We start from the raw sequence: 26,814 nt of genomic DNA on the forward strand, positions 1-26,814 counted from the left end.
GAAAAAACACAAAGGAAAAGATTCTTTTGGCTGAGGTCAAAGGTACCGGCACAACAGCAGGCTCCTTCCTAGAGAATTGTTTTCTTTTCCCTTCCGCACAGCAAGGATGACCTGGTTGCACTGGGACAAAGAAGTAATATAACAACGCTCACAGGACTAACTGCTTGTCTCTTGACATTCAGGTTTTAAAACCTTTTTGTTGAAAGGAGAAATCAAGAAAAGAAAATCACACCAGTTAATGATTCTCTTGAAGGTCATTTCCGTCTTTGCTACTGCCTTTAATGTGCATGTTGTGTGTCTTTTCTGCAGTCGCCCTGTGAAACAGCTCGTTCTCTCTGCATATATAACATAACATGCAGTCTTGTCCCTGGGTGTAAAGGAATAAAGGGATACCCTGCAGATTATTTCTACTACCACAAGGTTATTGCTGGGCAACCTTTTAATAAAAAGATTCACTTAGAGACAGCAATGGATTTTTTTGCTGTTTTTGGAGGAGTAGGTATTGTTGGCATTGAAACAAACAAATCTGAATATTTGATTGTTCCGGAAAATTCCTGCATCCTTGAAAAAAAAAAGACTATTAAATAATTATTTAAATGTATTTGGTGTTGTGTGTCAATGATATTCCTGACTATCCTGAACACTAATTAAGCCCTACATGTAGTAGGTAAATTAATTTAACTAGTTTTTTAACTAGAACACTATACTGAGGTGGTGACATGGGAAAGGCATTTGTGGGTTTAGCTCTCACAATATTCTACCCTGGAACAAGATTCCTCACCCACATTGTTCCAGTAAATTACCCAGCTGTATAAATAGGTGATTTGGATAAATGTGTCGGTCAAGTGAGTGTACGCTATTTAATACTCATGGAAAGGCTGGGTAGCGTGGTTAGGCTCCCGCTGTTTAACTCTCTGACGCCCTCAAGTGGTCAAATGTTTAAATCGTTTTTATTGAGAAGAGGGGTCAATTCAGCTTCATCCAAATGGCTAGACAGATTTCTCTAGCGCTCCTACTGCTGCTGAAGTCTGAAGAAATGCCTCCTGTTTAGACCTGCTCTCAGTTCTCATTGTTGCAATTCTCATCTTGGTGTGCTGTCTTACTACCATGCAGCCCACTGAAATCACAGAAGAAGGATCCTTGCAGTGAAATGCAACACCATCTATACACAGTATGTGTGGCACATATTTCTATCTATATGTACTGCAAAAAGAAATCAACATGACAAATACATGCATGTACAAATAATGCATGCCTGTAATTTCCTATTTAATAGCAGATATACAAGCTCTTGCACAAGGCTTTCCAAAAGGAACATGAATTTGCCATATTGTCCTACAAATTACTGTATATCAGTACAACAAATACATAGGATCTCTCATTTTAGTTTTTGGTACCTTTAAAAAAAATGTTCTGTCGTAGAACACTGTGTAGAAGAACACAGTGATTTGTGTGTTACCAATTTTCTCCTATTATCAATAAAAATGATTAACTCAATACAGGTATGAATGCAATCCTGCAATGTGTGTTACTATTGGCCCCATGATTCCTTTCTGATGAAGCATTATATAGGTGTTCCTGTCTTGACCCATGTGACTTCACACTGCTGCTCAGCCAGCACACAGGGAATGTTCTATTGAGTCAATGAAATGGGGAGCACTCGGCACATGCCAAGTGAAAAACAAATGTCAGTACACAACAGGGATTCAGATTCAGGTCCAACTGAGATCTCGTCTATCAAGTTCCGGTGTGACAGGCTGAGTCATCTTTATGCAGCAGCTTTGGGGAGTCAGAGCAGAGACTCTCTGATGGAATCCAGGACCTTGATGTCCACTCAGCGCTCGTGTCACTCTCCAGCAGCCACTCGTCCACTCGCTGCTCTGCCAACATTTCAGCTCTGCAACGTTCTCCAGTGCCCCAGTCCTCTTCCAAACACACTTCCCCGCTTTCTTATCTTGTTGGTTAGAGAGTCTGTCCACAGCACTCACCACAGCACAGGGGTGGGGCTGGAGCTCCTATTCCACACAACACACGTGATATTGCCCTTGTAGATCTGGGAGGGCACATCCTGACTCTCCTGGCATGTAGGGACTGTGCGTGCCATCCATACACCGGTAGACCTACAGGCCAGTTATTTCATCTACATTCCCTGCCTTCTCAGTGTCCTCCTCCCTCTCTCTCTTTCCCCCTTTTGTCCTTATTCCCACCCCAATCCTTTAAACTCTTCTCTGCGCCTCACCTTTTTCATACTCTTCCTCTTCCTTTATCCCACCTGTCTAAAATACTTTCTCTTTTCTGCTTCTCTCTCCTTCTCTCACTCCAGTGTTCGCCTTTTGTTCTCCCCCCACTCTTCCTCCACCTCTGCCCCTCAGACCCCCCCCATCACTAGCCCCCCCCACTCTGCTCTTAGTGCAGGTGCCAGTCTTGGGGTGCCCAGTCCTGGGGTGCCCAGGGGTGTTGGCTCAGGAGGCGGAGGTGATTGTGCTGGAGTGTGCGCAGTTCAGTCAGGCGCCCCAGCAGCCGGGCGAACCGCCGCGGGTCCCTGGGGTGGCACAGGCCGCTCACCCTTCCCAGCAGCTCCAGGACAGGCTCCTGCAGGGTCTCCACCTGGGCGGGGGCACGAAGCAGGGGCCGATCTGAGAGGAGGGGTCAGAGAGAGGGGGAGGCAGAGCATCAGTCTTCACCTCTCCCACTTATGGAAATCGGGAATTTCCAATGAAATTCGGGAGCGCAGGCAGCCGGCTATAGCACTGGGCCTTGAGGGAAAAATGAGCACATCTCAATATCTCAGTCTTTCTTTTCAGCTCTGAATCCGGCTGCTTGAAAAGGGACTCGGAACTCGGAGTCTTATAATAATAGTTACTTATAATAATAATTCCTTACACTTATATAGCACTTTTCTCGACACTCCTCTCTGAGCACTTTACAGGTAATGGGGACTCTCCTCCACCACCAATGTGCAGCCCCACCTGGAGGATGCAACAGCAGCCATAGTGACCAGTACACTCCCCACACACATGCTATCAGTGGGGAGAAGAACAGAGTGATGAAACTGATTGATAGATTAGGAGGCATTTGGGCCCACACAGACCACAGGGTGAGCGCCCCCTTCTGGCCCCACTAACATCACTTCCAGCAGCAACCTTATTTTTTTTCCAGGAGGTCTCCCACCCAGGTCCTGATCAGGCTCACACCTGCTGAGCTTCAGTGGGTTACTAATTGTGAATTGCAGGATGATAAGGCTGCTGGCTGGAACTCCCACTCCCACATAAATTACACAAAATTAGTAATATAATAGAATAATGCCAAAGAAAATCCTGGTCTTGTGCTAATGAAGAAGTATAGAAACATCATGTATGTATCAGCTTTTCAAGTACAGTAGTGCACATGTGGGTGGCAAAATTAAATATATATTACAAAATAGTTATTGGAAATGTGATTTAACCTAAACTATATCTAAGCTGTGTTTTTCAAGTTAAAAAGCAACTTAATTCCATAGAATGGGGGATCAGATGTAATCAGAAATTGACAGTGGGGTCCACAAGGGGGCGATACTTACCAGAGCAAAGCACAGCAGTGGCAGTGAGGAGGGCATATTCTGACTCGGTCACCCCCAGGACACCCATACTGCGGAAGAAGCTAAGGACTGTGGTCAACAGATCCTCTGTCACTTCTGCAGACACAAACACACACACCAGATCAGGTAACACATCACTGTCGCCCTTTCTTTCTGAGTGTGTCCAGACTTCCAGCACTTCATGCTGTCCAACTCTGCAATCTTTCTGCATGCTGGTCTTTTTGTCTAGTCTTAGATCCTCTATTACCAATTTTCTGTGTCCCCCTCTGACTGACATTTGGGCTCTTCCTTTTTGCCCATTTTCAAGATTCAGACTCTTTGTCTTGATTGCCCTTCATCCTCCCTGCTAGCTAGTGTCGAAGGTCCATATTAATTACCATTTCCGACACACTCTAAAGCTGGCCGACTACTGTTCCCACTAGTCTGTCTGTCTCTGAGGATGGTGATTGGTTACCTGTGACCCCAGGGATTTCTGTTCCAGACCGCAGGCTGGGATCCAGGCCACGTGTCCAGTACAGGGGAGAATGGTCCAGGCTAGAGGGATACACAGCTGAAAGCGGCCAGGCCAAGGGATCTGAAACCAGGAATGGAGCGGTACCTCTCACTAGACTTAAAGTCACATCACATACAACCACTGACATGGCCCCTGTGTTCACTGCCCATGAACACTACCTACAGTATGTCACTTAAAACACCTATAGAAGAGAATGAAAGCAGTGCACTCCACAAATCTTTATATTTACCAGGTGTCTTAATTTAAACAATATGCTATAGCGAATAAACGAGGACATCAGAAACTCACGGGCCAAGGCTGAGAATCCCTGTTGATGATGTGCTTACACATTTGACGATGTGCTGAGCACGATCTGTAACCATCATCTCACAAGCATCTGGCTATGTCCAGAAAAACAGGGATGATTATGGGGATAGGGGGGTGAAAACCAGAGCTGATTTCAAATAATTAGAAGGGTATTGCAGCATTCAGTGTTCAAATCACTGCTGATGAGGACAATCTACAGAGAAGCAGGCCGATCAAGATTGTCACTCTGCTAAAAGAGTTGATATCTGAGTTTAGGAACTCATCCACCTGATTTCTGAAAGATTCAGGGAAACAGATAGCTTCATACAGCACGTCTGAGTTGCTTGTTCCAGACACCCACTAGTCTTAATGCAAAGACGTGTTTCTGGGTTTAAGTCCTGAATTCATCCTCACATCCTCTTCATTGACATTCATGTCCATCATGCCATGTTTTATTTCTGGTTACCGATCAAGATTGCAGAAGGTGCAAGGGTAATGTGAATACAAGAAAACAAGTTATCAGAGGAAAGAAAGCTAAAATAAAATTGGAATTTATCTATCCCTTGCTTTTGGGACTCCAGTGCCTTTTGATCCTTTGCACTATCTGAGCTCTTAGTTGCTTCCCTGTATTTAAATTTTATTAAGTACAGTCTTTAGTCTACTCGGCATTTGTTGGCGATTTGGTATGTTAATTTCAGAAGTTAAATAGCCTCTCTAGTTTAAAAACCGAAGTCCTGGGATCAGCATGGCTTGGTGCTTAAAGATAATGAAAAATAATTTTGCATCCAGCTTCCAGCAGCTGCCCCATACCTGTTGTGGCCCTCTTCGGCCCCTGGTTAAAATGCTGAGCTGAGTGCAGGAACATGACCTCCACAGTGGAACCCCTAAGCAGAGAACTCTGATCCTCACAGTCTAGGAGCTCAAACCCTGTGGAAAATGTGAAGAAGATATGTGAGGCGCCAGTCAGGCTATGAACAGCTATTGAAGGATGGACTTATTGTATTGATCTGACAAAAAAAAAGAGGAAACTATCACAGATTAGATACAGGGAAATTAACATGTCCAAGCTCAGTGTAAAACTAAAATTTATCTTCTCTCTTCTGAAAAAAAAAAACAACGGAAGGTGACTGCAGTAAGTGCAGGGCTTACCAGGCAGACTCCTGGCAAACAGCAGCAAGGCATGGCATTGTGGTGATGCCAGACCTGCCAGCCTGTCAAAGCCCTCCTCAGCATCTGGCATGTCAAAGACCTGTGGAGATGCCAGAAAAGGCCACAATCTAATTTTAGGACCATAAGGACATTAAAAAAGGTTACAGACCACAGAAGTTTTTTATGCCATTATTAATTGGCCAATTGATCTTGGGATCTCAATCTCCCACTTCTGGAATTGTTCATTAACCTTGTGGATTAGCCTTGAAATTGAAAAAGTTGTTCATTAACCTTGAGTTGTTGACAGCTCACAGAGTGGAAGACTCTCCTTAGATGTGTAGCTACCCTGTCACAGGTGAAACCCCATTCTAGCAATGATCAGCTGAGACTAAACAACAATGGCACACAAATCAGTTTTGTATGAGATCCTTCCAGGAGACTATAGGGTCAGCAACATGAATTATAGGTTATATATAAGATGAGGAACTTATATCTGTCCATTAATTTGTTTTCTACTTGCGCTTTTAATCGAAGCGGGATCTAAATAAATCCTGTGCAGTTTTCCCTAATGGTGTTCTTCTGCCCTACATGAACTCCACTCACAGTTCAGACACAGATGGATGAGTTTGTCCTGCAATCTTAGAAGTGGGCACATACTCGTTTCACCCCCTGACTCCCTGTCAGTCAAAAGCACCCAAGCATCATTAAGCAGAAAGTAGGAGAGTGAGAGCATAAGGAAAGGTTACACACAAGAGAGGCCCATGTGGCTCATCTATCAAACATACAGTTTATAACGTAGTTGGTTGCTGTGACAAGTTTGATCCAAGTCTCTCATGCATTAAATATATTCATTTACAGGGAATTTACCCCTGCCTATGGGCTCAGTAGGACCTTATTTATCACAAAGGCACTGATGTTTTGACAGAATGATTTTAGCACAAATAAAGCCTATTTGAATCATACCTGACAACAAGAGAAAACCATGGTAGCACAGTGCAATTCCAAAACACAAAATACCAGGAGTGGTCAAAGCCAGCCTGTCAGGAGAGTGAAAGGCTAAGGGAAGGGTGCCCTACTGTGCTGGGTAGTGTCTCGTGTTGCCCGCGGTACTTCCGATGAGCCTCAACAATGCCATCTAGCAACCTCTGCTCCTCAGGAGTCAGCCCTGTGTTGCCCTGCAAAGAGAAATGAAACACCACAGGGCTCAAACATGTGCTCAGACTCATTACTGTGCTGTTGTAAAGAAGCAGAATGCAAAGTGTAGGAAACCAGGGCAAAGGGAAGAACAGCAGGGTCTTAACATTCATGAGTTTCAAGGGTTCGGTGCAGAGAACTGTCACGCATAGCCAAATGTTGAATATATCAACCCCCATACAATCGCATAATGTACTACAATATATAGTATGTATGGTTAAAAGACAAAACTAATCCTCCCTTATATGTTAAATTACTAATATACTGCCTTAATTAGTTCATTCAAATAACATTGATCTACTAAAAGAACAGTAATCACAAACGTATCGTAATCATCTAAAATAAACAACACGAATCCCTACTCTATGTCCAGCGGATGCCTGTACTTTCTCTCTCTGTCACCTTGATTAGCACAGTCCTATGCAATGAGAAGGGCAATAAATCCATCAGCAAGCCCATAAAGTCATCTCCAGCCTGTCTTTCTACACATCGCCGATTCAACCAGGGGCGTTTGTTGCAATACAAAAATAAGACCACGCTGAGATGCAGATGGTGGGTAGTGGGTACTCGGGCAGAGGGCAGGGAGATGCTCCCTCACAAGCTAGATTCATCTCACGATGCTAGGCTGTTACGCTTCTGATCTGAAACTTGTGCTTCACAACCTTCTGCTTGGTTTCATCCTGCTCTACTCTTCTTCCATCCAAGACCCCATCAGCCAGACCTAATAACGAATAAGCAAATCTGGGAATGTTGAATTTGCAGATGTCGAGACCCTGCTGTATATGCACGATTCAAGCATGGTTCAAACAGAAGCTCAAGGCATAATTACCAAGCACATTTGCCCATGGTACATTTTCACAAGCATAACCTCATCATGGTTGTTACGGGAGACTGGGTTTAAGCCAGAAGGGCTGGGTACCTGGCCTGGCAGCCTGCTGGTGGAGGAGACCTGTCGACTCTCTGTGCCCTCGTCTTCCTCCTGCTTGATGGCACACAGTATATCCGAGCCCTGCTTGGCACTCTTGCGTAGCCTCTTGGATTGACACTGTACCTCTGTCAGCAGGCCTAGAGAGGATCCACCAAACATGGCTGAAAGATGACATATCACTATCGGATGTTATAAAGACACTCCTTATAGCCAACGTCTTTCATCCTCTGTCACCAGGTTTTATCAGCACCTCACTTGTACAATACACTTAGTAGGCTCACTTGCCAGAAAGGACAGAATTAGAAGTGTTAAAATGATTCATAACCACACATGTTGTGCAAAATTCTCGTTTGCTGCTGTTAATGTTAAAAAAAGCAGACATCATTTACCGAGAACCAGCTAGCAATCAGAAAATACAGTCAGACCAGACCAGAGTACCAAACCGTTCTCTGTTTATTGCTCATTTACTCAGGGGTCATTTGCACAGCCAGTCCTAAACCAGCTAGGCTGCTTTGATAACTATACTTCTACACACATGATGTAAGTAATGTCTACAGCATATTTATTAATTCAGAGATGTCAATAATACCTTCATTCTGGCCAATTGCCCTCTGAGATGGTGTAGTACACTGATTTTCTCAGTAGAGTTTCAAAACCTATTCCATGTTATACTGGGGAGAATGACATTTATATGTTTTCGCTGCATGTTTTTCTCACTGTCCCAAGAAAACAGTCGGTCTTCATCAGACAGCTTCTTGTCAGCACCCCAGGATTAAGCAAGCTGATTGGTCAGATTTGCACACACAGCATTTACAAACAATTGCTTAAACTTATTTAGCACTTTTCTGGACACTCCACTCAAAGTGCGTTACAGATAATGGGGACTGTCCTCCACCACCACGTTTGCAGCCCCACCGGGATGATGCAACAGCAGCCTTAGTGTGCCAGTACGCTCACCACACACCAGCTATCAGTGGGGAGGAGAGCAGAGTGATGAAGCCAACTGATAGATAGGGATTATAAGGAGGCCATGATTTGTAAAGACCAGGGGGGAATTTGATCAGGACGCCATTTTTGCCGTTTGTTTTTGCTTTGAGACATCAAGGTGTGCAAATGTGGGTCCCCAGCTCAAGGGTTCATGGCCTCCAGCCCCTGAGAGCAGACTGCACTGCAGCGCCGGGGGGTGACCACTCACACTCCGCCAGCATGCCCACGGCACGGCACTTCTTCAGCCGGCACTCCTGGCACTTCCTGCGCATGTACATGTCCATCTCGCAGCCCCCGCCACTCTTGCATTTGTACACCGCCTTCTTGGTGATGCTGCGCCGGAAGAATCCTGCAGAAGGAGAACAGGAGCCGGGATCAGACACAGCCTTGTCTGGGTCCAGTACACACGTCACTGCAGTTGTTTTAATGATGACCCACATGACCTGCTGCAAGGCTCTAGCGCCATCTTGAGGCGGCAGACAGAATTACAGGGTTTTGCCAGTCCATACCATTAAATACTGTCGACACACATGACATTGTTTTTTGATTAGAAGAAGATAAATACCAAATTTTTAAAGATCAGCCATGTCAAAACAATAATAATATATTAATAGCTATGAAAATGTTTTTTTATGTTAAAGGAGACTGTACTTTTGTTGTGCTGCCCGACAGTAATCAATCAGCAATATTATATTGTTTCATTGCTCTGATTACAAATGAATTTCTCTCACTCTCAGGCAACTCAGGAGTTGAGAACTCAAGACTTGCCCTCCGGCAGGTTGTCTTGGCCTCTTTTTAATCATCACCAGGTGAAAACCTGTGGAGGCTCATCAAAGTGATCTGGGTAACCTGTCAATGAATGATTTTAACCCTTATAACTGTTGTCCACAGGTATCAAGCTAGTGATGACCACAAAGACATAGATAACCTGCTGTTCTGTGACCCTTAAGCTTCAGGAATGGGACCTCTGTAAGAAAAGCCCATAAGGACCAGGACTGAGAACCCCTGTGATGCAAGGGTAAGGGCAGCAGGTCCCTTCTCTAGACAGTGAGGGCCTTACCTTTGCAGCCCTCACAGGTAAGGGCATTGTAGTGGTACCCTGAGGCCTTGTCCCCACACACCACACACAGCTCGTCCTGCCCACGCAGCCTCAGCGCGCCAGAGCCCAGCCGTGCCCTTTTCAGCAAGGGTAGCCCAGGGAGGCTGGACTCCATCTCAGTGGGCAGCATGCAGGGAGGTCGACCCAGTTCGCAGCTCCCAGGTGGATAAGGTCCTTCCGGGCCCTGAGGGCTGTAGGAGTAAGGCGGGTAGCAGGCTTGTGGGGAAGGCGCCCCCTGTGGCATGGATGAGAACTGCAGATTGGAGTACTGGCTGTAGGAAGGCAGCTGAAGGTCATTCTCCTGGAGGGAGTAGCTCAGAGGGTCTGACAGCACATCTGCAATGGAAAGAAAGACTCAGGAGAGGGTTTCCATATCTCTGAGAGTTAGAAGAGTAATATTTCGTCTCAACGTGTCAGGGTTTCTTCATGCCGGCATGTTTTCTCTGGGCTGCTGTTTGCCTGACTTCACTCGCAGCTGCTGAAGTAATCCCTGTCTCCAAAATTTAATACTGACTGAACAATTCCCTGTTACAGTGCCAGCATTATTTGTAGAGCTATACATGTGCAGATCGAGCTTTAATCAAGGCTTGAAGGATGGAAGAGCGAAGCTCCAGCTGATTACTTACTGCTGACCAGTCATCTCTCTGGCCAGGAGACAAGGGTCTGCTCTCAACATACTGAGCATCTGGACACAGCTGGGACGTGTTGGCCTACTGTCAGAGAGACCTCGCACGTACAACGGAGCAGGAATGTAATTCTCGCAGCCCTTTCTTTTTAGTATTTTCCTTTTACGAGGCCACCGAGACGCCATTGAATGGACCGCAGTGACCTTTGAACTGGTTGGACTTCAAAAACAGGATGCAGCTGGTTGGCTGGAACTGTGTTTTAACAGCATGCAGAGTGGGGGACTCCGCCCGTGTGAAAAGAGGGACAGGGCTTGTGCTGGAGGGGACAGCGTTCACACTGATTGGGATCGCAGATCAGAACTGCAGAGAGCAAAGCGATGACATCATTGGCAAGAGGCCTTAAGGATGTCTTAAGGAAACCAACCGCCAACTCTTCCCTTTCCTAACTCTCACTTTCACAGCTAGGGACGGTCTCGTAAGTACAGTAACCCTGGACCTTCAGTAATTTCCTGGGATGAGCTTGAACACCCATCCATCAGTTTTTAAACCACTTCATTCCCTTCAGGGCCACAGGGCAGGCCTATCCCAGGAAGCAATGGGCGCAAGGCAGGACGTACCCTGGATGGGACGTCCGTTGCAAGGTACACACACACCCGGGCAAATTTTAGAAACCAATGAACCTACCAATTATTTGTTTCTTTGGACTGTGGGAGGAAAACCAGAGCACCCATAAGAAACCCACGCAAACAAGGGGAGAACATAGAAACCCCATGCAGACAGCATCTCAGGAATGGAACCCAGGGACCCAGAGCTACAGGGAAGCAAAGCTTACCACTGCACCATCATGCCACCCATAAGCTTAAACAGTACAGCACAACTGTACAACCAGCATAAAAAAGCTATACAACATGATAAGGACTAAATGGACCTATTCAGATACCAATACATGGCAGATTGCCTAGAGTATGTGCAGCTGTGACTCCTGACAAGGCAAAAATATTTAGCAGTCTGCAGTAAAATGTCTGCAGGGCACATTCTCTGCTGCATTTTCTTCTATCCAGGTTAATGCATGTTCTAACTGATCAATATCTTATGCAGATTCTTAGTTGTAATTTGGTAGTTTGGCAGGTGATGTCATAATATTGACTGCTAGTCGTAATATTGTCCCTACCTGAAGTTCTAACAGTCTGGTTACACTATTAAATCCTACCATCATCTCTGCCTTCAGTCCGACCTAAGATATTCAGTCTCTTTCAGGTGTCTTGGCACAATAGCAAAATGTTGTGTTAAAATGGACTGTAAAGGAATCGTAAATAAGGTTTACTTGAATTGCAGCAATGCATTCATTAATCCTGGGTAGGTGCAAATGGGCTAATCACAAAGACACCAGGAAGGCAACGGAGGCTCATGTCTCCGAATAAAAGAAGCGTGACCCTGCGTAGTGAATAGTCAAATAAGCGCAGTGTTTCAAAATATTTTAGAGTGCAACAAACTTATATCATGCACAGGCTGCTCACAGACTGCACTGACTGCTCCAGAGCCTGAAGCAGAAGGCTCCTAGCCTTTACTGTCTTACACTGCCTGCCTGCAGTGATCAGCTATTGAGGCAGCTGAATGGAGCAGCACTCCAGGCATTCCAGTGCATTAAGTGGCACTTGGGTAATAAACAGTAAGATATGTGTTATTCTAAAAACTCTCATTTCTCGTTCAATGAAAACAACTGTGTGTTCAGTGAAAACAATTGCACCTTCTTAAATGAAGGTGCAATTCATTTTTTCTTATACATGCCGTTCCTCACCTCCCCAACTTGGAATCTCGAATGGTGAATCCACATAGCGCACTACCTCAACCTCCCTACCTATGAGGAGGACAGAAGACTGATGCAGCCGTCACTAAGAGTAACCAAGGTCATTGAGACAAACCTGACTGACTCCAGCCCACGCAGGCCCTGTGGCACTTTGTCAACTGTACCTTGACTCTCAGGCAATCCTGGTCAGAGTGAACTCAGAGTGTTGCTCAAACTTTTAATTTTTTTTTCTATAGGGTTCATTTTCTACTGCTTGGATCACACAGGAGTCTCCCTCAATTGGCAAGTGTGAATCAGGTGGTGCTCTGTCCCATTTCAAAGACAGAAGAATCGGGTGGTGCTCTGTCCCATTGCAAAGACAGGAGCGTGAGAAGTGTTTTCTTCCTTTCTTGGTAAAGCCAATTCCAATCTCCCCCCTACTGCCATTATTATCTCCTTCCATCTTTCTAAACATAATAACATCACAACAGGGCGTAAGTGGAAGATTAAATAATGCTAGCTTAGAGATAAAGGTCGAGTCTCCTTACACAGTGAATTAGGAGCTCACGGAACAATCTCCAGTGAAATCTGAACCAGGGGAAATCAGGGGTTTCTAATCCTGGTCCTGGAAGTTCAGCATGTCTATAGGTTTTTAGTCCATCTGCTCTCTTAGCACCATGATTGGCTCTTCACTTGGACCAACTTCTTCCAATTTTTCAGATGCTACTGCTTGAAAACCACTTGGACAAACCTGTCAGAAACAACAGATCTCCAGCACCAGGACTGGGCACCCCTGCATTAGATATCACTAAGGAATCAGTGTGTGTTGGTCCAGAAGAAGTTGTTTCTCACTTCTGGGTTGTACTTGAATGATTCTTGACCCTGATACAGTAGTACTACTGTGGCATTTCATTCCGACTCAACTGTTAATCAACTGCGGGACCTGCCATCAAGTTGATTATTAAGATTATAAAGAAGTTGGATGGGCTTAGTAATTAGTATCGTCCTTCAGCAAAATTCTGGTTTCCCAGCTTCTTAAAAGTACATTTGTGGACTGTAAGAAACTGGGCCTCTGAATCACTATAAACGTCCATTCCTACCTGTATTTGGACAGCAATCATTAGTCACCCACCTATTAAGATCTAAGAGATGGAAATAAAGTAGTAACCACTTAATGAGCAGGATGAAGAGTGAATGGGTAATATTGTTACTGCTGTGTTTTTTTTACAATGAAGGCAAAGTATTTTTGAAACCAGATATTTTAAAAACCTTCAATTAGCTTCTGAAAGTCAAATCAGTTTCAGTGGTAAAGAATTCAGTTGGAACAAAAAACAAAAGATACAGGGAAAGTCCATGACCAGGAGTAAAGACAATAGCTCTAATATATTTTAAAGTCCCATGAGTTTATGTTCCAGATGAGCTTACTTAATTGGGGTGATTATGTACTTAATTGCTATCAGCTGTAGCAGAGTTCAAGTTGAAATGAAATCCAGGAGAGAAATCATCCTTCTGTGCATAAAGCCTTAAAGAGGCTAGTCAGTGCCAGAGATACATTCTTCCCTGACCAGAGGACTGCTGAGCTGGTTCTTGAAATCCACTGTCCTGCAGGATTTTTAAGTGGTCAAGGAGAAGAGATCAACATTTGGAAAGCATGTTCACTCTTCATAAGTAAGATTGCGCATCCAATTAGTCATTCAGGTCATTACTGAGTGTTAAATCCTACAGAGCTCTTCTGAAGCGCAACAATTTTCTCACCTGTTTAATTCAAGTCATCTCAATCAAAATGTTCTGAAAATTATTATTTAAAAACTACCCACAAAACCTGCTACACTAGGGTTGGAGATCTCTGTTGTGGGTTAACAGTGATTTTCAACAAATGTTTTTATTAGTTTAAGTCCTTAATTTCACAAGCTTTTTGATTTTAATGGTTTTCTGCACTCCGATATTAGTTACAGAAATAATATTTGTGTATATATGTGTGATATTTCCAAGATATTTAGTAGCTGTATCTCTGTTTTGACTTTGTTTAGCATTTTTGCTATCCAGCAGTTTTCTAAATCACTCCTGATAGGTTTCAAATTTTGATGTATAGAAAAGGCTGGGAATGACACTGTTTAAACAATCCCATAATCATTGTTCTTAATTTTGTGTAGCCTCAGCAATTAAATTAATTTTGGTTATTTTTCTGCAAGTTGGAATCATATTTATAAGAAAGGTTGAATGGCTCCATTCTTTTTGTAACCTATCTAGTTTGTTTGGTTACTAGTAATTCATTGATCCAATGGTCTCATTAAGCATTTTTCTGAAGGGAACCAGGGTATCAGCTTTAACAATATAGCTAGGTAACTTGTTCCATACTCCCACAACACTTTGTGTAAAAAGGTGCCTTTCATAATTACAAAAAATGAACTTCTCCTTAGTTTCCATAGTTGTCCATTGGCTCATGTTTCATGTTTGATACTGAAGAGGTGCACTAAAAGACGAATTTTTGAGTACTTGAATATTGTCCTCTGCATGGAATTTCTATGTTCTCCCAGTGTTCACTTGTTTCCTCCAGGTGCTCTGGTTTTCTCCCATTGTCAAAAACATACTGGTAAGTTAATTGACTTCTGGAAAATGGTCCTGGTGTGAGTGTGTGTGTCTGTGCCCTGCAATGGACTGGTGTCCTGTCTAAGGTGTATCCTGCCTTGCAACCATTGCCTGCCAAGATCCGTGTGACCCTGTATTGGATGAAATGGTTAAACAATGAATGGATTTACTGGAATCCCATCTCTTGTAATGACCAGACCAAGAGCAACTGTGTACCTGATTGCTACCTGCATGCTCTCAAAGCAGAGCGTCGGCTCCAGGTCCTGATCCTGGAGTGCCTGCATTGAGCTCTCATCTCCGACAGGCGCTCATTGAACAGATGTTTTCTCTCCACAGAGGAACTTCCTGTGGGCTCCCCTGTGTGATTATGCTCCAATATCAGTGTTTGTAAACGGCATTAGCTCTATATAAACACTTGCACTGTCGGGGCTTGATTCTCATACTGGGAAACATTGGGCTGCCAAGATAAGGGCCAATTAATTCAGTACAAATTAACGCATCGGGTACTGATAGTTCATATCAGGGTCAAGGGCTTAATGCGATTTGTCACTCTTTGGAATGAGAACCCCAGGTGATAACACCTAGATGGGCATCTGTCACCCCAGAATTCAGTTTAATATTGGCTTTAAATCTTATAGGGAAGTTGGGCGGGTTATCAAGTGTGACAAAGAAGCACAGATTTAAATAAAAATGTATATTATTACCAAGTGTGAGAGACCCCTTCTCCTCAGAGAGGCAAATAGATTCACAGTTGTTTTACAGGTTAAGTATCCCTTTTTACAAAATGACTAAAATAATTTCCGTTCCAATTCATCACCATTAAAAACAGTCTGAACAATCGTACCGAATGCTTCTCTTCACATGCTTTAACGCTCAGACGTGTTTTAAAACAAGTTCGTTTCCATTACTTGGAATACCTTGCACTTGTAATCCTGTTAAAAGGCATTATTCGGAAAACACAAATGTTGACAAATCCCTCTGCATCAAAGAAGAGAACACTTTTTTCCCTGAGCTGCATGATTCTCTTACCGTAATACGGCAGGGGCTCTGACATGCCGTACCCATCAGGCACTGCCAGATAGCTGTTGGCAGCCATGCTGACGTCTGGCTCCCCCCACTCTCTCATTCAGGCAGCGTATTGGGCAAGGGATCTGGAAAGAGGGGCGGAGAATATCTGCAGAGTTGCAATAATAAGCAAGTGTATTGTAAAGATACATGGAGCGGAGCCATATATTTAAGGTTACACACAACAACACACAGGTATGTCATTTCTTTCAAGAATATACACATATTGGCAGCAGTAACCGGCTAGCATTGAATTTAGGAAAGTGTGCAACAGAGTCAACGGAGTCAGATGATTCCCACAGTTAATCAAGCTAAAGAATGGTTTTGTCCTAAAAAGAAAGTATGTAGATGTATTTCACATGTATATAAAGAATATATGAAGACGAATGATGGGCTCATCGCAAGAGGTCAGGAAGAGGAGGCTGATCAGATTTGTGCAGTGTGAGAGGTGGCAGGAGGGAGACTATTCAGTTTTCTGCATCTTGCAAGTATTGGAAGGCCACAGTACGAGAGGTGGCTCACAGGAGGCAATCTGATGATCCGTTCTGTGGTGTGAGAGATGACAAAAGGGAGGCCAGTCAGATGCTAGCAGAAGAAAAAGTGATGAGGGCGGCTCTGCCCCCTGCATCGCCTCCTCCAGCTGTGAAACAGCAGAGCGCCCCTCTGCGTCTCCCAGAGGCCAGAGTGCAAAGAGAGCATCACCAGCGCCGATCGCCGGCAGGAGCACGCTCTGACAAGGGCCCGAAGCTGGAAGAGAACTGCGATCTGAGAGCACTGCCTCAATTCACAACACGTCCGGCCTGGCCTGGGGTTCAGACACTGCCAGGAAGTGTGTCAGGGCAGGGGGAAGACCTCCAGAGCGCAGGAGGCCACACGCTCAACCTGGATTGATCTTTCAGTCACGAGACACGATTATTTCTCTCTTCTGGCGCAGCAATGAGGCCCCAAATGCCATTCATTCTTCATACTGAACAACTGTGGAAAAAGTCACCAAAGTGCATTGCTTTACATACAAGTGAGGCTGGCTGTTCCTTTCATGGGCTACAGCGTACAGTGGTTAACACAGTGGGAGGTAGAGAACCATGGTAATCCTAAAAAGAGAGGTGGAAAGTCACTTTACAGATGCAAGTATCACTTGGAAACATAAAAAGCAAGAAATGCTAAAACTAAGTATACATTTCCAGAAAGGTTTGTGGGAGCCTGAGTCAAGTTACCCAGCCATGTGGTTGAAGCCAAATCTGTTGTTTCTTACAATGGTTGGATGACATCCTAGTATCAGTTGGCTGCTAGCAACTAAACAAGCTAGATAAAGTGAATGGCCTTCTCAGGTTTGTAACCCTTTTTATGTTTTTATAGAGCAGCAGCCGTACACCAAATTGTGCTCAGTGCAAAGGGGAGTCACAATGACTCAGTCAGGCAGAGAAGTTGCTCTCTGCTGGAGAGACAGGAGAGTAGCACTTCAAGGCCAAAAGTCTGGAAGCATGTTTAAATTTAATTTTAACGATTAAATGTTTTCGTTATCGGTTTGGCAACAATAGAGCTCTTTGAGTTTGATTTTCATGGGGGTGGGCAAAGCTGTATCTTCCTCCTCTCTTCTCTCCAGATCTCTTATTTTTGCAGCCATTTTGTTGATAACTTTTTCAAAACAGATCGAAGACATGGATGCACTCACATAAATTCTCACGGTCTCTCATAGTTATTGTGTTATTTGTCAGTTATTCACATTCAAGTGACCACCTTCTGCCAAACACACACCCCTTAACACAAGACAGTTTGGTGTATTTAGTGCTCTTAGACGGAATAACTTAAATTATTGTCTTTAAAGAAAAAAAGGACTGAATTGCACAAGCTAAATCCAAGTTTGAGAAAATAACTCATTCTAGATTTTATATCCTAGCTTTGTTCAACAACCTTCCAATAATTATGGCTAAACAAAACCACAAACAACTTGAAGCAAATTCTCTCTCTTTGACGCTCTCACTTGCTGCCAAAGTCTAGGCTATGAAGTTCAGCAGAGAAGCACAGCTCACTGTCACAAGGAATGGGGGGTTTTCCCTGATGTATAAGAGCAGAAAAGCATTTCAGACATCTTTCCTTGGCTCATCACAAGTTAATTACCTCCCATGGTGGACGGGACAGGTCAGCTCTGTCAGTCTCAGAGCAGGTTAGCTCTCCCAGAGCCAGAGTGGGGGCCTGTGTGTCCGCCAGACTCCTTTCACTATGTTTACTGTGACAGTGTTTGTCCTGACCTGCTCATTCCCTGGCTGATGTTTAACAAGAGAGCAACTCAGATAGTCACTCTACTGGGAAGCCCCACAGACACACTGTGTTCTAAATAGACAGTCAGGCCTCTCTGTTTACTGGAATTCTGTGCCTTGAATGTCCCAAATGCACCAATACTCTGAGATTATCAATCAATGTTGAGTATATCATTGTAAATGTTAGTTTTCATTATTAGTTTGCTAGTTTATTCGTTTAGAACAAGTGTGCCCCTTAGCTTTCTGTGAAATGTCTCCAATGGGTTTTGTTTTGTATCTCAAAGATATGATAAACCTAGTAGTTTAAAATTATGAATGCATATGATCACTATAACTCCGTTTCTTCACTTCCATCCGTCCATTTTCTAATCTCTCCGTCAAATGCAGGGTCACATGGGGGCTGCAGATAGGGAGCCTATCCCAGCAAGCAACAGACACAAGGCAGGAGACACCCTGGATGGGATGTCAGGCCATTGCAGGGCAGTCACATAGACGTACACACACTCACACCAGGGCCATTTTTTCCAGAAGCCAACCACCACCTGTGTCACCTGTGTTCATGTAGGTGAGAACCCATCCTGCCTTGCACCTGTTGCTTGCTGGGTCATGCTCCCCAGACACTCTATGGAATAAAGTGGTTAGAAGATGGATGGATATTTTTCTCTTGGCCTGAAAACCCTTTTCCACTCGTTAGACTGGGCCTGTGGAGGAATAAACCTAGTGAATATTATTGTTTAGCAGAAAAATATGGGTAATTTCCCACTAAGTTCTGACAACAGGGAGGCACTATGTCCCCTGTACTGCAACCTGGAGAGGTTTCTCTGCTGATATGAAGGCTGATGAAGGCAAGAACACTGAAAATTGTTAGTGATTGTTCCTCTGCGCTGAGGAAAGCAAACTTTTTTTAAAAAGAAAAGTCTGAGAGAGACTTTTAGATTCTGTGAAGACCACGTGTGAAAGAGCATACAATGCAGATGCATCTGCTTTGTACTGCTTATTACTGGTCAATATTGCAGGTTATATATTAATACTTTTATTCTGGTCTGGGAGAAAGCTTAGCAAGGGTACCTCAAATACGTACCTTGTAAAAACCTATTTAAATGTTTATATCAGATTCAGTTCATTGCCATTGAGACTAAACTAAAAGATGAAATCCTCATGTGATTGGGACCCCCCGACTCAGGCACCTCCTAGCTTTTCAATGGGCTGATTGTGAAAGTGGACAGACAGGCATAATATGGTTTCTTATAATATTTTGACATGATTATAACCTGCTGAATAAGTTGCAATAAGCTACTCTTGTTTCAGGTGGAAGCTGGTCAGATTAATTTGAGGTTGCTGAGCCTGCACCTTCCTGCCTGTCAGCTCTGCTGCTTTGCACACAACCACAAGGAGATAAGCAGGGGTGCTGTGGAAACCAAGCCCTGATTCTGCAAACAAGGAGCAGAAAACAGGGGCTTCTTCTCATCTACAGCTTATCTGTAAATGGTGCACAACAGAGGCCTGTCACTGCGATTGCTATGAACAGAATAAACCCCAGAGATCCAACTAAAAGAAAATGGCATATCTGTACTGCTTTCAACACTGGGGAAAAAAACAGCTTACGAAGGTTACAAAGGCTCTGAAGCTATTTGGGTTATATTGCTTGTTCAGTTATTTACAGCTGAGCGACCCTACAGTTTTTTAAAGATCCCAGGGAGTCCACTGGGGCCAGGCTGTTTGTTCTAGTCATTTTATGTGGCTTCTGCAGTTTAAGGACAATACAAATCTGAGAATCTGATACTGAGGATTTCTGCTTCGTTCTAACAATGCAGGAAGTGTACACCTGTCCATCCAGGAGACAGAAACACTGTCTCCTTAGAGGAAGAAAACTGGGAGTTTCCACACCATCTTCCTGGCAAAGAGAGTAAAGTCAAATCTCTGCTCCACAATGTTATCAATTTCTCCTAATGAAGACCAGCATAACATTCTAGTTGGTTGTAGATTCAGGTTGGAAATCACCACAGAATCACTAGTGCTCCTAATCTCTAGAGAGGAGAAGTTGTTTTTGTTCCATGGTAACTCATTCATTCTTTAGAGAACCAAAAAAGTCCTTTTCTTGCAAAAGCCAAGAATGAGAAATACCAGAGATAAACTCACAGCCCTCTGAGAAACACCAGTTTCTAAGAAACAAAAACACAAATCACTATGGCTTAAAAATGCCTGGTGACTAGAATATAGTCCCAGAATAAACAGATGGTCTTATAAAACTTGTTTAATAAACACACAAAATGTCCTAAATAACATAACAAGTTTTCACCATTCAGAATAAACTGAAATACTGTCAGCAACAACGGTATCAATTTCAAATTATTGAGATTTGATCAGCAATGCTTTGCAGCACTTAAATATCAGAGTTGCTTCGGGATTTGCTTTAAAACCTCAGTCTCTTTCATGAATATATATCCATCCCAGATGCACTGGACATAAGGCAGGACTATTAAGAGCCAAGCAGACCCAGCTATTTTGTAACTGGGTAGTTGAAGGAAACTGGATCACCCAACAAAAATCCAAGCAAAATGGAGTACATGTAAACTCCACACAGACACACCTCATAGGCCAGGATGGAACCCAATATCTGGATGAGGCAGCAGCAGACACTCTGATATTGATATTAGATTGTGTTTTTTTTTGCTTGACGTGTGAGGTGGCTTAGTTGCTAAGAAACACAATTGCGACAGCAGTTCAAGACAGGTACAAGACTGCCTACACCATACAAGTATGTCACTAAAATCACAAAAGCTCAGCAGAGACATCAATTACAACACATACACAGCAGGGGTCAGGATTCCTAGCACCATGCAACAGTGTAAAGTACTGTAGGTGGGAAGGCAGTATCTACAGTATATACTAACACAATGGCAGAGAATACGAAAGCTTAGAGACAACAGCCTTTACCAATCTCTGCTTACAAAAGTTTGCAAAGTGTATAGTTCCTATCCTAGGCATAAAAAAATAATCATAATAAAATGTTCTTAAAATCTTAATAAAATCTCAAATTAGCTTGTTTAGAAAATGATAGATTTTTCTTATCTTTTATAATGAAAGGATTGGTCATTTGAATTACCAAATTATATAGTTATAAAAGTAAACTTAGCTGTGCCTAGTCTTTGGTATGAGAAAATTTAACAGAGGAAATCTATTTCGACATCACAAGGCTTAAAAACTTCACTTTTGCTAAATGTTAAGTTTTCTTAATGAGCGTGGTGAGCATTTTCTTTCAAAAAGTCTTGAACTGATATTTTAACATCAATTAAACTATCAAGAATTACACACTACACTTGATAACGTTCTGCATTTTCTTCCCATTTTGGGATTTTGGCTTTCTGCAAGTGTGGCATGGTGGTGCTGTGGTTAGCATTGCTACCTCGCAGCACTGAAAGCCTGGGTTCACTTACTGGGGTACTATCTGTGCTTCAGTTTCCACCCACACTACAAAAGCATGCTGCTAGCCCAATAGGCTAAAGGGAAAAATGGGCCCTGATGTGAGTGTGTGTGTCTGTCTTCCCTGCGATAGATAAGAGTGCTGTCCAGGGTGCATCCTGCTTCATTACCTTGAATTGGATAAAGTGGTTAGAAAATGGATGGACACATTTTTCACAGAGATGCAAATTACCGTGAAAAAATACAGAAGTGAAATTTAAGTGTAAATTACGGAAGCCGTAACTACAAAACAATGTCCAAATGTCGATTTTCTGATCTGTTTTCCCTCAAGACTACATTTCTCTCACGTACGAGTTAGGCAAACTGGAGGATCTCTGTGTCACTGCTCACAGCAAAACCAATCTCAGGATCTCATCCTGTCGACAAGGAGATGTACTTCACTCAGAAAATAAAGGAGCAAGAATGGAGTGCTTCATGCTCTCCACACTTGGCTTTCCGTGCCAGAGGCTTCGCCAGGCTGTTGCAGCGTGTGGAAATTCGATATCTCGCTGTCTCTTTGAAATCTGCCCTCAGTCAGGCACTGTCAACAGGGCCCTTGTTTGCCCCCTGCCTTCTGACTGGGCGGCTCAGGAGCCGCCGTGTTTGCTGTACAAGCAGGAAGTGGGCTCAGGAGATAAAACCGCCCGTGTTTCTGAGAGAGTGGTGACACAGGCACGACAAAGTCCAGGGCTGATGCAAGAGGTTCACAAAACTGTTGGAAGGCTCACTGGGGGCTTCATCTTTCATTAACTCTTTGACACCTTCCCTTTCAGAACTGAAATGTATCCTTGGTACCGTATGTTCCCAATCAGATCGAAAGACTCTAGAAATACCCATTTTCAGCTCAGGAATATTTAATAATACACAAATATATTATAAAAATAAATCAATGAATAGATTCAATATATAAATATCTTGGGTGGCATGGTGGCACAGTGGTTAGCCTTGCTGCCTTGGGGCGCTGGGGCCCTGGCTTCAATTCAGGACCTGACATCCTCTCTGTGTGGGGTTGGTATGTTCTCCCCATCTTCACATGGGTTTCCTCTGGGTGCTCCGGTTTCCTCCCACCAAAAGCGTACTGATAGGTTAGCTGGCTTCTAGGAAAATTGGCCTAAGGTGTGAATGTGCCTGTGTGTGTGCCCTGTGATGGACTGATGTCCCGTCCAGGGTGTATCCTGTCTTGAGTCCTTTGCTTGCCAGGGTAGGCTCGTTGTGACCCTGAATTGGAAGAATTGGATATAAAATGGATAGATGTCTGGATATACATATACAAAGAAGATTGAAAGATACAAGATCAGTCTAAACAATCGCTTGCGAGCTCAGAAAAGGAAGCTGTGGAAAGTGAGACCAGCTTGGAAACACAAAATCTGGGGCACTTTTAAGTGAAAGTTTGTGGCTGCCTGAAACAAACTACCCAACAACACTGTGGAAGATGATTCACTGGGAGTCTTTAAGAAAAGGCTATTGAAATTGTGAAACAATTACTTTAAGAATGCAAGAAAGGTTGTAAAGGAGAGGCAGCTATTCATTCCAATAGCGCATTAGGTGCTAGTAGTTAATTGATCTCAGCCAACCACTTCTTCACAGAGGTTTAGGGTATCAGCTTTATCACATTATTGGGATAACTCGTTCCAGGCTCCCACAGCCCTAGGTGTAAATGAAATCCCTCCAGTTCTCAGTCTTCAATGCACTTTCCTGTACTTAAGCCACTTGTTAGAAACCAAATGAGCAAGTTGAACTGAATTGTCATTCCTCTTTTTGGTAAAGTTTCAGAAGACTGCCGACGTGAACTAACAACTGGTACTGAAAATGTTTTAAAGATACACAGCAATGGAAAAGGTCTTTTCCTCAGCAGGGAAGGTGTGAAGTATCAGATATAAACAATTTTAAGAGCTACTAATATCGTCTTCTTTGTAGTTAAATTTAAACAAATAAGCACATAATAAGCATTAGTGAACCACTGGGATCAAACAGCCAAATCACTAAAATGATTTGTAGATGTTATTATTTGTTTTCCACAGTTTTTTCCCAGTGTGTCAAAGTCAAAGTTTATGGCTTATGGCTGTGTTTTTCAAAAAACAACATTACTTAAGTGTTTCCTGTTTGCTTTCCTTTTTAATCATTTTGCAGTCTGCACAACAGACTGACCAAGATCTGCACCTCTGTAAATCAGCTAGTGACCTACACAAAGACACCCCATGAAGTGTTTCAGTACCATTGAATCCAGACTTATACAAGTACCATTGTGGACTACAGCGGCACAAATGAAGAGCTGTTTATTTTACGGATATTTTATTAGGCTCCAGGAAGGTTTTTCTGTTTTATTTATAAATAACAGAAGCTAATGAAAGTTCAATGAATTGCAGCTTATGACACAGCACAAACTTTGAGTGTACATAGAAAAACAGTGATCTTGCTATTATAAGTAGTAGTTTTAATATATAAAACAGTAGAAACATTTGCATAAGTCGCAACAGAGTGCTAGAATCAGCTGTAGTATTAGGAGTGTAAGTATAATATTAGTGGCGGTAGCATTTAAAGGAATATTTTATTCACTTTAGGACAGTGCCACATGTATCTGACACCAAAATAAACTGATATATCACCTTCTAAACTACTTGGTGATCATCCCTACAGCACATTTTAATTTGTTAACTTCAGCAGGTGTGACAGAGTTGTCCTTGTCTGGGAAAGGTCCTCTGTCTGGTACTATGTTATTGGCTACCACTGTGAGTAATAGGGTGGTCTGTCCGTACTAAGTACTGCTACATTACAGGAACATAAAATATGTTGACAGTCACTGAAAACGCATGAGTACTATCCTGTATATTTAAAGTAGTATAGCTAAAAAAACACTTTCACAGACATCACAATGTTTGTAGCTGGGGTGTTTTTTGTAAATACGACTTATTTGTGTATACCCTGACCTGATCTGTCCTGAGTATGTGATATTTTTGGAATAACTGAAAGGCGGGGATAACCTTATCAGTATCAGTCATTGTGCCATGTGTGGAAATATTAAGTTCTAATGCATATGCAATGGTTGCTTGTACACACTCAGTCATGACAATAACAGAGAGTGACTGGAGCTGTACTCAGGCTATAAAACGTCCTGCAAAACCGCTTGGATTCAGAGCACTACAGGGGCAGAGGTGAGGGATACACCTTGTGTGTCTTCTTGGGTGTTCTCCGGTAATTGCCTTTTTTGTAACAAATTAAAACTTGTTTCAAACCTTCACTGGGCTATGTTTTCACTTCTGGCATCTTCTAAATTGGTCCTTAGCAAAGTCAACAAATTTTGGTTATTTAGAGCCATACATACATTTCTGTACACTGCAGAATATCCATTCGTAAGGTAATACAAAACTCCTCTCCTGAGATTCAGTGCGAATCAATGACCGCAGGTCAGAGAAACTCTCAATCTTCTCAGCATTGCTGTGTAACCTATATAGAGACACTCTCTGAATTGGAAGCTGTGAAAACAATAAAGGTGTTTCCAAGTCAGAACCTCAGTAATGTAACCTGGCTCAGACTTCCATTCCGTTTCTTGTTTTATGTGCAAGACTGCTATCCTATCATAAAAGCTAGTATTATTTATTTCTGACCTGCTCAGGAAAACAGCAACAGGAGTTGAAAATTCCATTTGTTAAGACATGAAGAAAGCCCTGATACATCTATCAATAGTCCCATACCCTCAGAATGTTTTCATGTGCTAAATTATTTAATACTTTAACACTTATTAAAGTGTTTTTAGAAATGTTAACAGCTGGTTTGTGAATAATTTATCTGGTGTCATTAATAACACCTAAAATGTAACGGAAACATTTTCAGAAACGTGATTTGGTAATGTGAGAAAGAATCCCTGTCAACGTTCCAGTTATTTTTTATATTAAATATCTTAAATGGCTATTTCTGTGAGTTAATCAGGACAAATTTAAAGGTAAAAGGCTGAACAGAAGATCTTCTCCAACATCACTACAATTTCTTCTGTAATTGTTCTTCTCATTGTAATTTCTGACAATCAGAAATAGTCAAAACATGCATTTTAAAATCTACCTGATCATTTCTAAAGAAAACGTTTGCTCCTGTGTTTTTTTTCGGGGGGGGGGAGCTGTATAAACAAACTTTTCTGCAAGTGACCTAAACTTTTGTCTGACAACAGCAAGTGTGCCTTCAGGCAAAGCAGGGGCTGAAACATTAAATCATTGACAGTATCATCCCTCCATGTCGGCAGAAGGGAACAGTGAGGGCAGAAGTGTGTCTGTAGTCTGCCAAGAAAAGGAAACTCTTTCTGTATTTTTCTGTCCTCACTGGGAAATTCCTATCTCGGTTCACACTGGAAGTTTGTGGTTTTAGTGTCTATAGTTTTTTGATTCAGTGCCGTCCAGTTCTATCTCCTACAAATAACTTCAATAATTGTGGTTTTGAAATTTGCTAAAGAAGACATAATATGTTGTTGTTTTCCTGCTTCCAACAGTCTTCCCTCTCTGACCTTTGACACGCTCCATGGATTACCCTGTATCCTTTAAAACATTGGCAGATAAGTTGAAATCAGGACTATTCAACACAGTAAATTTGTTGCAAAACAATTAAAGGGTTTGAGGGGATCTGTTTCTGTGCATTCTGCTCTTAAAGCAGATAATTTGATTATATTACTAGCCACCTTACAGATGTTTTTGCTTTGAAAATTGCTCCAGTTTTTTCCAAAGCAAAATAAAAATACAAGTACAGACAATTCTTCAACCAACACTGCATTTAGGCGATATTTTTGAAACACCTTTCAGACATCCGAACTCTTCTATAGTCACAGGAAACCTCGTCAGATCTGTGCCTTTAAATATTTTTACAGTGACTTCCAGAAAATGGGGAGAAGTGATTTGATCTGGTTTAAAAGACCCCCTGCTGTGCTGTTGTATTAATTTTTAAATTAGAAAACAGCTTCATTTCCAAAATGCTTTGCACTTCACTCGCTTGTCTCCCGTGTCTGTCTTCTTTGATTATCCTTCATAAGAATACGCCGTTATGCTGTGTGGACATGCCAAATGTGTTTTAACATCTGCCATCATGCACTCGGAGCATTTCTGGAGTTATTTTTAAGAGTTTTACTCACTGCCACGCTCACTCGTAAAGGTTGCTGTCTGGCCACTCTCTGCTTCCTCGCTTCCCCCAGTTCTTCTTCTGTGGGACACTCTGTCTCTCTTGTGCGCTGTCTCTGCACTCAGCCACTGAGGCTCCAGACTGAGCACTGCTCTCTCTCCTCTCTCCCAAACACTCCCCCCACCCCCCACACAGCAG

The 26,814-nt window shown here is 42.8% G+C and overlaps 1 protein-coding gene across 4 annotated transcripts; it reads right to left on the reverse strand.

Moving 5' to 3' along the window:
• nr1h5 (nuclear receptor subfamily 1, group H, member 5) lies at window positions 1-26,721 on the reverse strand. 4 transcript variants are annotated; one of them, XM_069190287.1, is made up of 11 exons: window positions 16,813-20,149; window positions 15,764-15,885; window positions 9,695-10,069; window positions 8,843-8,983; window positions 7,639-7,808; window positions 6,602-6,700; window positions 5,526-5,625; window positions 5,187-5,303; window positions 4,032-4,151; window positions 3,560-3,673; window positions 1-2,636 (listed from the first exon to the last, which is right to left on the reverse strand). In XM_069190287.1, the coding sequence occupies exons 2-11, from the start codon at window positions 15,858-15,860 to the stop codon at window positions 2,407-2,409; spliced, it is 1,563 nt and encodes a 520-aa protein (XP_069046388.1). In that variant the 5' UTR covers window positions 15,861-15,885; window positions 16,813-20,149; the 3' UTR covers window positions 1-2,406. The 4 variants fall into 4 exon arrangements, with proteins under 4 accessions (XP_069046388.1, XP_015197744.2, XP_015197747.2 ...); XM_015342258.2 differs by lacking the exon at window positions 16,813-20,149 and adding an exon at window positions 26,630-26,721 and having other exon boundaries at window positions 2-2,636; XM_015342261.2 differs by lacking the exon at window positions 16,813-20,149 and adding an exon at window positions 26,630-26,721 and having other exon boundaries at window positions 7-2,636; window positions 7,639-7,784.
• Window positions 26,722-26,814: the final 93 nt, after the last annotated feature.

The sequence above is a fragment of the Lepisosteus oculatus genome, chromosome 5, assembly GCF_040954835.1.
Source record: "Lepisosteus oculatus isolate fLepOcu1 chromosome 5, fLepOcu1.hap2, whole genome shotgun sequence".
NCBI classification, from domain to species: domain Eukaryota; kingdom Metazoa; phylum Chordata; class Actinopteri; order Semionotiformes; family Lepisosteidae; genus Lepisosteus; species Lepisosteus oculatus.